Below are 14277 nucleotides of genomic sequence, written 5' to 3'. Positions count from 1 at the left end.
CGGGAACAAGAAAATAAAGGAATGTCATGCTAGCGTACAGAACATAGGATCTACTTAGATCTAGATAGATCTCTCACTGCTCCTTAATGTAGATGGGGATGGACCATGTAAGAAAACTGGCTGTCACCACAAATTATAGCGCTCGCATAATAACTGTACCTAAAAGAGTAATAAATGTTGTAAAATAGAAGCAACGAAAATAAAGTTATGATTGTAAAAACAGGTATTGTAGACATAAAATTGTATAGCTGTGATGTGACGCAGCAGTTTACGATTTAAGCGCCTAAGTTAAGCCGATATGTGTTTTACTAGAGAGTTTTTGTAAACACTAATATAGGTACTGGTGGTAAGCACAATGATGGAACCTGAAAAATAAAATTACTTGAGTCTTGTGCAAATTAGTGAAAAGTTCGGACACGCTTAAAGGATTTCTCACGCTAAACCGGGCCGGGCCCGGGCCGAGGCATCCGCGACGACATGTCATTTCCTATGACGGCTGATCAGTAATCACGTGGTGATTTTCATATAAAATTTTAAATCAATGTCATTGATACCATGTTTTTGGGAGAATCAATGTTGAACTCGAGTGCTTCAAAATCTGACCCTACCTGATTGATTACCTCCTCGTATTACGAGGCCAGATTGTAGTAGGCAATCGATCGTGTCTAGTTTCTATTTTCCATCAAGTAATGTATGCGTCGCTGGCGTGACAGCAAATATTTGGTGGAGACCGATTAAGCAGCGACAGAAATAGTTGGAAATCGATCCATGACGCGCCTGCCAGGCCTACAGAGCTTTAGTGTAAGTACTACACACAGATCGAAATCTGAAAAGCTTTTATTTCTGTCCTCACTCTCAATAACTTAGTACGACGCTACATTCCACATTTGTAATATCGACTAGTGGCTCTGTGAGCTGTAGACCTCGCGAGCAGAGCTTGAAATAACATGGTGCTAAGAGCTTTAAATACACCGTGTTTTTTTTGATTTCCGTTAATTTCAAGGGTGCATTCCTGAGCTTAAATCAAGTAACTTTCTCAAAGACACCGATGTTCTAATTAAGTCCATTTCGGAGATAATCCATAATTTATTTTTTTACTATAAGGCCTCTACAAGCGTGTACACTTGCCTTAGGGCCGGCTTACATATTGATTAGTGTTTAGAATGAGTTCATACATTTGCTACTAAACTTAAGTACAATCTCGGTCGATTGATGTACGAAATGACATTGATATGTCACAGATTTCAATTGTTTGGTTGACTTAAATGTAATGCCCGTGTTACAACAACGCTATATGCTACATTTAATTACTTTTTAAACAAAAAAAAAAACAAAAAAGAAAACAAAAAAAAAAATTTTTTTTGAAAATTAACTATGCCATTTAGTTCTTATAAACGTACTTAACTATACCCCGAAGTTAACGGAATTCAATAAAAACACGGTGTATAGTAAATTAAAGAAAAACAATACGAAATTTATGTGTAAAAAAATACAAAAAGTTATAATATCCCAGCATACAATTACTGGGGATCGAACCCAGACCCTCTGTGCAAACAGAAAAAGCGAACGTTTACAAACTGAGCCAAATAGTTCTTAGATGGGTTGACGAAATTTAGCTACTCCTTCTCAAATTAAAATTAGTTAAAATTAAATATCTAAATACCGCCTAAACCAGCGATAATTTTTTTCTGCATTTTTTGCTATTAACTCTGTAAACATGTTTCAAAAAGAAAAAAGTCTTATGATATCGATACGACTATTTGTTTAGGCGCCAGGTATCACGACGCCGCCATTTTTAAAAATTTCCAAAAACCGGATTGACAAAAAAATTTTATTTAGTCATAAAATTCGGTCACAAAATTTCACGAGAATCGGTTAAGAATTGCGACCTGTAGAGGAGAACATCCGGACATACGAAAGCAAAATGCCCGAGTCAAAACGTAGACCTTCGCTTCGCTTCGGTCAATTACAGAGAGACCCTTTTGGGACTAATTTCAAACAATGAGAGGTGTGAATAAATTATACACCGACAGTCACATTGTTGGCAACATTCTACTAATATAGATGGCATATGTGGTTAAGTGAACTGCCATTTAGGTAGTAATAAAGCGCTTTGTTCGATGTGGACTAGTATAGGACAATGTAGAAGCAGAACTATGCACGTATTTAAGAGGACTCTCTCACTCAGTAACGCGGAAATTTTTAAACCAAATACTGGAAACATGGGTTAATGCGTAGACTAAACTACAGTACTTATGTAAATTGCCTAGCAGAGTTGAATTTTTAATAAAGTACCTAAGCTGCCATTAAGCGATAAGATCGTCTGTTGTTACCTCTATCCAATTGTCTTTGTTTATGTTTCTGTACATGTATTGTACTTAAGTTGTGCATATCTAACTACTAATTACTCGTAGTTTAATTTAATCTTTAGTTTTGCGCATGCACGCCTATGTGGTCGGTCAGGCTAGGTATTTTGAATTCTTAATCAAGACATTCAGACCATGATTAGGTTAATATGGTTAAATTAAGTTAGAAGTGTGCGCAGTCCAGGTTAGTGTTGTTCTGGTTAACGCAGCACGCAACCTTAGATAGCAACGCACGCGCACGACCGAGACCTCCTCGGGAGAGGTCTATAATAACAGGTAGTATTTAACTTATGTATATATGATAGGTAATAGATGTCTTTGACTGATGATCATAATGTTGATATTCTTTTAATTGAGACTAAATGGGATAATTAGTTGACCGCATAAATAAATCGGCTTTTAATAGCCCGAATAATATTAGACTATTCGACGGTCAGTAAAAATAAGTATGTGTTCAACCATCACGTTAAATCGACATCGAACATCGACTAGTCCCGAAATCCGTGCATTAGTTATTTAACAATATAAAGCCCCGGACCCCAGAGCTGGCGCGTATTTCTCGCAACGAATCGCCCTGGCGGTTCAGCGAGGAAACGCCGCCAGCGTAATGGATACCATGCCACAGGCGGACCTGCTAGAGGGGGTATTCTTTTTATAATTAGGTTTTTATTTTATAGGTAAGTTTCTTTTATTTTAGTTTTAAATTTAATTTCTTTGTAGTTTTAGTTTATTTTAATAAGTTATTTTATATTCAGTATGTTACATATAGATAGTTTCTTTGAAATAAAGTTTAATTAACTTAAGGCTAATTAAACAATATAAATGTCAGGTTAAAATCACGCTACACCAGGCCGGGGCCGGGCCGGAGCTACCGGTGCTTCGTTTTCTATGGAAAGCACCACGTGATCACCGATCAGCCGTCATAGGAAATGACATGTCGGACGCCTCAGCCCGCGCACGGCCCAGTCTAGCGTGAGTCATCCTTAACAGCAGGCTTCCCTTTTGTTGTCTTTACAAGCACCTGAATTACTTCGCAATTCACGAAAGTAATTTCCACACGAGACATTCACGGTATTTTTATATTTTTCCCGACAAAGTTTTGAATGAGTAAGCGAGGTCTCCCAACAAGTTACGCCGTTGATGCCTTAAAATACGGGGCAACCAAAGATGTGAATAGTAGGTAATACAAAGAAAATTGCGAATCAAAAATGGTGAAGTTTCCTGCAGCGGCGTATTATATTTTCTCCAACTTTTGCTTTTGTTGTAAATATGACAACAATGATCCCATAATTTTAAGGAAGAATAAATGTGTCCTAAGCTATCCTGTTGCGCGAGGGACCTTTATGTGACGATATTAAATGAGTTTGTCGGGTGACAATGTGTTCAGTGTTGTTACAGCTTTTGTAGGAAAATGTAAATGAGTCCCACATCATTTTGAGCAGTATTCTTCTAAATTTATTTTATGCTTATCGTTCCCTTTGCGGACATAACTATATTGATAACCAAAAGTGGATCCTAGGTGCTTATTCGGCACGTTAGAAACAATTGACTGGAACGTTGCTATACTTCCTGCTACGGAATTCCGCGGTACTATTTAGGGGAATGCAACAAGAATTTCTTATAGGTAAGTTATGGAATGCTCACTTTAAGAATTTCAGATTGGAAATCTATCAACTAACTTTGAAATTGAAATGAGACTTAAATCGACTGCGCACCAATATAGCAATTTGATATTAATCAAATTGTGGATTACGATGATTTGGAGTTAGATAACTTTAAATTATATTATAGGTATATTACATTACGTTATATCCGACTTTAACCAAATTAGGTGCTTTAGGAACTTAGGATTTCAACTAACCTAGAAAATCTAGTTTGACCAAACTAGGCCGAATTGATTGCAAACTCAAACTATTTTTGGGAAAACCTAAATATATGGTAAATAAGCTTTTTACTTTAGAATCCAACCGAAAAAATAAATGAATCTATGTTGCCTTTTTGGTTACCAATAATCTAAAACACCACCCCTCTACTGGGAATTAATAGCAATGTCCCGGAGATATTTTAGTTCATTTGATGTGACCTTTTGCTAACTTCCAATTCAGGCTGCCCCATTTTGTTATTATTAGGTGTCAGAAAACAAAGGCAACACAGTAGATGACCCATTTTGTGTGCAATTTGCTACACAAGAGACAGACGAATTCGCCTCGTACTCGTACCTACGAGTAAGTAGGTATACAGTAAATGGAAACATTCGTCTTCGATTATTAGTTTTGGCTGGGAGATTTATTACTTGAAACATCTGGTGTTGTTGCTTGGAGTGATTGTGATGGTTTTTAGATCTGATTTGTATGTTATTCAAGCAAATTAAACACAAGTTTGAAATGCGATTTCCTTTTAATGATAAAACTTTCGAAATACTTTAATCCTATTGGTTGGTAGTAAATGTGTGTACGTCCTTACCTACGTACGAGAATGTGTATTGAGTTAGTAATTTCGTAGTAAAAATACATACACAAACCGATCGAAAAATAGCTCACATAATTGTGCAAGATATTATTGCAGGTGACAGCTGGGTCCGTAGACAACATGTCAATCGTTTACGCTCCGTAGCGAACGAAACGCAACTGCCACTTTCGCACTAATATAGAAGAGTGATAGAGAGACACAAAGCGTTTGCTAGACACCCTGCTCGGAATGTATGTAACCTATGGAATGTTTGATATTGTCTCCGTCTCGTGTAAGGGTACACATGAGATTTTGATAGGTATAGAAAAAATATACGTACTCCACACGTGCACGCTCCAGCCGCGGTGTTCCCCCTCCTCGTGGTCATGGTTGGCCGCAGCCTGCATCTGGTCCTCCGGCACCTCAGTTTCGGGCAGCGTCCTCCACCGCTTCAGCAACTCTTTCGTTTTGTCTTTGGTTTTGTCGCACGCCTGCTTCCAATTCGTAAAGTACTTCCGAGAGACTTTTGGACTAGTAATCGATGACTGTTTTGAATCTTGTCTGTGAACAATAAAAACTCAATAATCTCAGAAAGAGCGCTATGGTATTTGAAATGGAACCACAAATGTTTACAGAACGGTATTCGCTTCGATCCATTACCGAAGTGAAGTAGCAGTTTGAAAGTTTAAATTGAACAATTTAAAGTTGCGTTTGGTTGAGCACGATATCGGAAACTGGCGGTATATCGTCATTCTTCAATTTACTAAATCTAAATATTCCTACTACATTATTGTAGCGATCTAGGGTAGGTAAATGTGGGTAGGTGATTTTCGGTTTCGGGACAAAGAATCTTTCACACGTAATAAAAGCCTGTTCTTCCTCGCGTTATCCCGGCATTTTGCCACGGCTCATGGGAGCCTGGGATCCGCTTGACAACTAATCCCATGATTTGACGTAAGCGTTCGTTTTTACGAAAGCGACTGCCAACTGACCTTCTAACCCAGAGGGGAAACTAGGCCTTATTGGGATTAGTCCGGTTTCCTCACGATATTTTCCTTCACCGAAAAGCGACCGGCAAATGATATTTCGTACATAAGTTCCGAAAAACTCATTGGTACGAGCCAGGGTTTGATCCCGCGACCTCCGGATTGAAAGTCGCACGCTCTTACCGCTAGGCCACCAGCGCTTCATATGATAAAAGCCGTTTGAAATAAATGTTTCTTGGAAATGTAACAAATAACACGTAAGTTGAAAATATTGTTCACATCGAGTCAAGTAGTTAATGGAAGACATTTTATTCTCGTATTATATCGGTTATGCTTGTACTTTACAAGTGTTGGGTTATTACCGGGTTGATGATGAAACCTATTACTTGTACCAATATTTTAACTTTATTCATTTGTTAGAAACATAATAACAACCAATTTACAATAAATTATTCAAGACGTCTTCACTCTAACTTGTCCGTACTCGAACTGGCCACTTGTCACTGCTATACCCGCTTTTTATAATAATTCAACATGGCGGGAACCAGTGACAAGTATGAGTCAATTGATACTCTTTTATAAATTAATCATAAACACACATAATAATCTAATCTGTTGGTGAACACTGAACAGGGCCGAGACGAAATATAATCATGCCATATTTATTGTCTAAAAATAGTAAGTAAACTAAATAGGTAGCAAGTACCTACTTATATGTGCTTTGGTATATAAAAATAAGAAATAAGCATTTTGTTACATATACAAACGTGCCATTAAACAGAGAAAGACGAGGATAATCAAATTATCTGCTTTCTAACTTCGTTCAGCAAAACGACAACCAAAATAGGACGTGACGAATGGCACCGACTGTTGAGAGTTATCCCTAACCTCAGTCTTGATTAGTCCGAAATGTTTCCAAATATATTTTGGACGGAAGGCATTGGTGGTGGTTTGACCTGACCTAAATAGCTCGAATCGGTTAAATGTACGTATATTAATGGCTTAACTGTCTAACGCATTGTTTCATTTCAGTTGTAGTTGGCGATGCAGCTAAGTGTTGCGTTAGATTTAAAATACTAACTCCGTATTGCAAACTTGTCGGAATATTAACTATATCTGCGTCGCACGTTGATCGTTTAAATTTTGTTGATTACTTATTTTTTTATTGATTCAGTAACATATTTAGGTACATATAGTGATATATCGCTCGAATTAAAAATAATATTTAAACCATTTCGGATGATTTGGAATTGTCGGTACTTCAATATGCCGGGTTACTTATTTCAAAAATCATGTATATTACAGTCAATTTTACACACATTATAACACCGAATAAAACTTTATTAATTCTAGACAATTTGTGTGTTTGATAAGTTCATCGATAGGTACGGTCGGTTCCCCAACTTAAGTACCCAAGTTGCCATACTAATTGTATAGAAAAGTTGATACTTATGTCAGGGAACCGACTGGGTACCTGTACGAGTTTTAGTTTATCATTGTCTTATAGTAACGGAATAGACTACGACATCATTAAGTTAACAACAAATTAACTATAAAGTGCCAAGGTATTTACTGAAACGACAAGCCACTATAGAGGCTGACCGTACTGCGTATGTAGGTACCTATACTACATAAATGCATTAAGTACCTAGGTGTCTAGGTATTAGTTTCACCCACGCACTCGTTCAACTCGAAACCGACTGGTCCCGAACTAACTTTTAACTTCGCTAATAGACGGTGTAGCACGGGGTAATTAATGTTTCGAGGATCTTATAAAGCTCGACCATGAATAGGACGGTTTAACTTACTTAGTTAATTAGGTTTTATTACTTGTTTTTTTGTTGGTTTCAAGAGAGAGGGCCTTATAGAGGAGTTCTTGGGTTCTGAATGGTGTTCATAAAAATAGAATAAAAAAAAACAACGGGTTGCACTCCGGGAGTGCCTTCAGAAGTGAAAACTCAATGACTAGCCCAAAATGTCTGCAGCACTATGTATAATTGATTGATTGAGAAAGGAGGATTCCTTTCTATTGAAAAACTTTAGTTCCGAAATTGCTGGTTAGTGAGTTTGTTTAAAATTCGGAATTCAAATTTGTAGCGTTATTTGTTTAAAATTCGAATAGAAATAGAAGGGATGTTTACAAAAACAACATAACTGCTTAGAGCGGTTGACCCTTTTTTAAGAACATTGTTAATCGTTTCAGGTGTCAACCAGTGTAGTCAGTTATGTTGTTTTTGTAAACATCCCTTCAATTGTAAAGTTACCTTGCAGACCTCGCATCTAAATATATTTGGTCATGATATTTTGAGTTTTATACACCAGTACTAGAGTTTACTTTTATTAGCGATTTCATCAAGATGTAGCTTTATTGAATTATATTTGAGTGATATAAAGTTAGAATGTAACTGTGAGATCCTCGTATTTCAACCCGTACAAGATTAGAACCTTTTTCATGTAATGTCATTGAGTTTTTCTTTATTGATTTAAATGCCATCTAAATGAGTGGCCATCTAAACGTTACGGTCACGTGATCGCGTTACGCGTTACGCTGTCTCGAGTTTATCATTTTTTCCTCACCTCAAAAAGTGCCCAGCGCCGCTAAAGAAGTTTTCACTTCAAAAAATATTGTACCTATTATCTCCTTTTTAGCCTATTCTATTTCAGCTAACCTAGCTCGCAGGGCCTTAGCTAAGTCCTGAGTTGATATTATACTTTAAAAAAATGTTTAATATATAACGAATATTATACTATAAATAATTCAACCCGAGGAGCCTGGAAATAACACCGTGTAAACAAAGTCGCGTCTGAGGTATTAAGCGGCAAATATTACATTACGTCTTCCATTTCCAAAATTACATATTTTATGCTCCCTTTTATGTTATCCTCTCCACCTAAAAGGATTGTACTAGAAATTATTCTTCATAGATATAAATATTTGTTTCCTAGTAAGTTGTATAGTTGCTTTTCCTTGTAAGAAGGAAATGTTCTCAGAGTTATACTCGCGGCCTGCGCAAAGTTTGTCACTCGCAGTTTGTAATAAAATCCTAGAAATAATGGGCCGTAGGCTAAAATCATGTAACATCACCTCGATTTTTCCTTTATGTACATCTGTTATAAAACTTATATATCTTATAGTAACTGTACCGATTCTTATTTATATTGCTTGTAGACATGATACCAATCAACATAATGGAATACCTACGGTAATTTAATTTAAGTATGCTTAATAAAGAAAGACAAGGAAAATGCCTATAAAAAGAAATGTTTGTACCGGGTGAGCCTATTCGTGGCCTATTCAATACTGCACTTTGCCAGATTAAGCCCCACTTTCTATGGGTCAGTACGAGGGTCAAGTCCGTAAACATGTCGACAGGACCCCATAACGCTACCTCGCGGTAACGCGCCCCTGGCGACCTGTAATGGTATTATTCGCTGACGCTGCCAACATCATAATATATACTTAATAGTTATTTGTTTTACAAGGGGGCAAAGTTGTTGTTTCCCTTCGTGCTTGAACCACGACCGTACGAATGGGTGGAAAAGTGGAATCTTGAGCGTTGCGAGGGCTTGAAGGCATGAGGGTTAAACAAACTTTGCTGCCGAGTGAAATACAAAATTTTTCACCACACCAAGTCGAAGAAAATATTAACTGTAAGTATAAAGTTTATTATACCTAAATCAAATCCACATAAACGCTAATAAATATTCAAATCATCATTAAAAAGTCAATTCTACCAGCCAACATGAGGAAGCAACCAAAATACAACTATCTCGTCAGTTTTGGCAGGATAAAGAGAGCCTTTACGAGCTGGTGTAGTGAGAAATATCTTGGAAATTGAATATTTGCATTGCTTCTAATCTTCGGTCATGCTAGATTGGTGATTAACTAACTATATAGTAATATGCAGTGATCGTTAATTTTCCAGCAATTTAGGTGCAGCATAGTAAAAATAAAGGATTTTCTTCAATTTTTTTCTAGGGAGAGAATTGGTTAAGGTTAATATTAGTGACTAATAAGAAAAAAATAGAAAAAAATTGAAGAAAATCCTTTATTTTTACTATGTTGCACCTAAATTGCTGGAAAATTAACAATTAACGATCACTGGTAATATGATATTGGGTCCGATTCGGATTTTGAAAACATCTATTAGACATCACCATTTCAAGATACGATAACGATATGGTTAAGATCTAACCTGTCAAATTTGACATTTGCGCGATTCTGGAGATACTGTTGAACGATTTCCACAGGATATGACTTAGAGATCCAATTCACATCTAATAGATATCTTACTCTATCTAACGTAAAAGTGACATTGGTTGCCCGAATTGCGCTGCAAAAGAGAACTAGTTGATATCTAAACTATAACGTATCTAGAATGGATCTAGTACCTGTCGTCTCTTGTGAATATCTTGAAGTTCGAATACGGCAGATTGTCGTAACAAGTTATTGGAGAACAAAACTTTATATCGTACATGTAAACAAGTAAGTGGGTAATACCTAACAATTGTATCGTCATCGTATTTGGGCCACGCAGGATAAAATTTTATTTGCAAATGTAGTTAATTTAAGAGTACTTATAGAAAACGTTAGGTACAGATTATATTTGATTAAAATAAATCCTGTAATCCTTCTTCTGTTTCTAATTAAGCCGCTTGTTAATTGTCCTGGCTGTCACTCTTACTTATCTGTCAGCACAGTTACAAATCTTACTTATCTGTTTTCTAAAAGGAAAGAATAAGTGAACAGAATTTTTCTTGAACATTTACCGTTTTCATAAAGCAGCGGCCAAATGTGTCCACCGAGGCTTGCAATATTCTTGTTCATGTCTCAAGTTATCACAGACTGTCACAGAAATAGAGTCACAGGGATATATCCCCATCCCAAAGGGATATATCCCAGGGATTATATGACTTATAAGTCATGCCGGTAACAAAAGTCGATTTTCTAACTTCGGCCCATACTATTACTTAACAGCCCATTTCGTAAATATAGACACATTTTCGTGTCACTTCGCATTGAGATGGCTTGCAATAGGTATTTACAGTGTTGCAAAATTGTCCTGGAAAATATAGGACAGGTATCTCATCATCGTCATAGGCAATTTTGATATTTTTGCTAATAGTTTTACATGAAGCCATGTGAAAATTGCATGTTACTAGTCAAATGTTATGCGTATTTTATTATTTAGTGGATTATGTAAGGCTGTTTGATTAGGCGTTAAGGAAATTATGGTAAAACTCTCTAAACTAAGTTTTATCGTGTAAAATTTTTGCATTAAAGGATAATCATTAACTCTTAATAACAACAAAAGCTAAACATAAGAGTGTTACGTTATTTTGAGCACTTCACCCAGTTAACTACTTTAGTTGCACGATTTAGTGTAAATGTGTGTGTTTTTTTCTAACCATTTAGTTAGTATCCAGTTAGTTACCTACCCCTTAATATGTCCTAGGTTTAGCTTACAGGCTCGCTGCATGATGGATTGGCGACATCGATCGCGAGGCACAATTACCGTACACGCTCCACATGCGCATAGTTGCTGCAATTATAGTGTTATTGGATACCTCACTAAAAGGCATTATTACGCAAATTGATAGGAATTGCTTTCCATTTAGGTATATTACGTATACCGGGTGTGGCCTGTAACATGAGCAAAAAATTAAACTGTAGGCTGTACTCCTCATACTGACCAACATTTGTTCAGCGACTTTTAAAAATAACTTGTGGTTTGATTTTTATTACACTTTAAAGTTTATTCTAAGACGCAATGTATTGCGAATTTTGTTATGTTTAAGGCGTGACAAGCAACGTCAATCACAATAATATGGCGTGGCGATGGCGTCCATTGAAGATAATATTTATTTTGTATGAAAAATAGGGAGTCTAAATACTTCATAATTTTTAAAAGTTGTTGAACAAAAGTGTCACCGTTTGAGGAGTACAATCTATGTTTTAATTCTTTGCTCATGTTACAGGCCACACCGTGTATATTCTGTGTGGATTTAATTGACCGAATAGATGTTTGAACATACACCCCAGTACAAACCGGTAGGGGACTTAATAAAAAAAACTCAATTGTTTTAAATTTATAATTTTATTGTCAAATTTTCACATCTGTAAACTAGAGGTTGATAGTTATAGTACTCGTAACAATGTGCTTGCAAACGGGTAATTTACCAAACACGATAGGATGTCTAAGTACCTAAATACTATCGCAATAGTGGTACTGCAAATCTTTTGTTTCTTTATGGCCGTTCGAAAACGGGGCTAATAAATTTCAAACCACTACCATAAAAATTCAATGCGACGGCGAAACTAGCTGCAGTGTATGCGGTCCTTTCAGAAGTTGCCAGCGCAAACCAAACTGACATGAGTTATGGCCGCGGCAGTTGATGAAACCAGTGGATTAATTCTGAAAAGCGTTCTAGTACTGTGGTTTTATGTCGCTTGTTAGTATAAACAGTCCACTCTTAACTGTCCATCGGTATAAGCTTATTGTAATGTTTGTAATAAGGTTTACGAACTGTTAGTTAACAGTGTGGGCGATGATGGTAGGTAATAATCAGACATCGTAAATTTTGTAGCATTTCGGTGCAGCGTAGTTGTAAATTAGATTTATTAGGGCGAGCGAAGCGAGCCCTATCACTATTCGACAATCTATGCATTCTTGTGGTACACTTTACGGAAAAACTATCGCACTGTTAGGTTTGAGATTTAACATAGTAATTTATATTCATGTCTAGATGTGTTATCAAGCATAAAAATATCATTATATAAACATAAAAAATAAATAAAAGGGTAAATAATGTGTATTACTACTAACGCCATCTGTTGGACTAATGTTAGTTATTTCTTTTTCTAACAGATGGCGTTAGTAGTGACAAGGTTAAAGGTTGTTCCGTTAAAATGCGCTGGGTTTTTGTGGCTCAATATAATTGGGTATTTGACTACCTATACTAGTCAAATGAGTTTCTTTTTTCGAACTGTCAAACCGATTTGCTACTATGGAATTTACATGAAACACTAGCATGTGACGTCACAAGCAAATTACCTACTCTTTATAGTTGTTATCGGGTTTTAAAATAGAAATTGTGACTAAAAATAACTGCTATCTACCTTTCTCTATTAATCTTCTGGTGCTTTATTTCTTGCATGGTGTAAAATAATTTATCTTAAGTACAGTCAAATACCCTATTAGTTGGTAATCATAATTAATTATGGGTGAAATTTAATACGTGACTATATATTTTTTGATTGAATCGATAATCGTTTTTACTACTATGGCGATTAAAATCACACGTGATTGATTTCGAAATTGCGGCGGTAATGCAGTTGGCAGTAATTTCGCAGTCGGCAGCAGTATTGCAGCGCGATATTACTGTCTTACTGTTTCAAATGCCAAAATCGATTTCGCTGCCAGGGTTTTTGACATTCGAGGCAATAATGTAGTCGGCACTAATATTGCAGTCAGCAGCTGTATTGTAGCGCGCAAATGTCGAAATCAATATCGCTGCCAGGATTTCTGATATTTGCGGTAGTAATGCAGTCGGCAGTAATATCGCTGTTGGCAACAGTATTGCAGGGCGATAGTACTGCCTTACTGTTTCAAATGCCAAAATCGATGTCGCTGCCAGGGTTTTTGACATTTGCGATAGTAATGCAGTCGGCAGTAATGTCGCAGTCGGCAGCAGTATTGCAGCGCGATATTACTGCCTTACTGTTTCAAAAGACAAAATCAATGTCACTGCCAGGGTTTATGACATTTGCGACAGTAATGTGGTCTGCAGTAATATTGCAGTCGGTAGCAGTATTGCAGCGCGCAAATGACAGGCGCTGCCAGGATTTTTGATATTTGCGATAGTAATGCAGTCGGCAGTAATATCGCTGTTGGCAGCAGTATTGCAGGGCGATAGTACTGTCTTACTGTTTCAAATGCCAAAATCGATGTCGCTGCCAGGGTTTTTGACATTTGCGGTAGTAATGTAGTCTGCAGTAATATCGCAGTCGGCAGCAGTATTGCAGCGCGATATTACTGCCTTATCGTTTCAAATGTCAAAATCGATGTCGCTTTCCACTCTGGCCGACCGGCTAAAGCAAGACAGAGGCAGAGGGCCCTTTTTATCCACCCTTCTATCGGGTGGCAGAACTTCCCACTTCCCAGGAGCCGTGGGAATGTTTCTTCCCAACAGCTCTCCACAAGCTGCCCTGCGTTGACTGATTGTACTGGTCCATCAGCACGCGATGGGGTTGTCACATCGCTACGCCCATATTCATGTCTACCGGTCAAGAAGCTATATATAGGTGCTCCGGACATTTGTAAGGCTTGCTCGGCGTGAAACTATTAAATATAAGTACCTATTGATATAATATAATACAAAATGATTTGGGGTATTCATTATTTATAAATGCCCTTATATCATATCATATCATTTTTAGAGTTCTGTACCTCAAAAGGAAAAATACGGAACCCTTA

General features: G+C 37.0%; 2 protein-coding genes across 3 annotated transcripts in view; both read right to left on the bottom strand.

The window, feature by feature from the left end:
- The window catches only part of LOC134795598 (uncharacterized), a 125931-nt gene that overhangs the window by 33007 nt on the left and 78647 nt on the right, over positions 1-14277 (bottom strand). For both annotated transcript variants that reach the window (XM_063767506.1, XM_063767498.1), the window contains one exon: positions 5155-5375. In XM_063767506.1, the coding sequence (XP_063623576.1) occupies positions 5155-5375 (221 nt within the window). The remainder of the gene's footprint in view (positions 1-5154; positions 5376-14277) is intronic.
- The window catches only part of LOC134795819 (annexin B9-like), a 122761-nt gene that overhangs the window by 103650 nt on the left and 4834 nt on the right, over positions 1-14277 (bottom strand). The window lies entirely within an intron of this gene.

The sequence above is a fragment of the Cydia splendana genome, chromosome 1, assembly GCF_910591565.1.
Source record: "Cydia splendana chromosome 1, ilCydSple1.2, whole genome shotgun sequence".
In the NCBI taxonomy this organism is placed as follows: domain Eukaryota; kingdom Metazoa; phylum Arthropoda; class Insecta; order Lepidoptera; family Tortricidae; genus Cydia; species Cydia splendana.
This window is presented reverse-complemented; position numbering and strand designations above follow the sequence as displayed.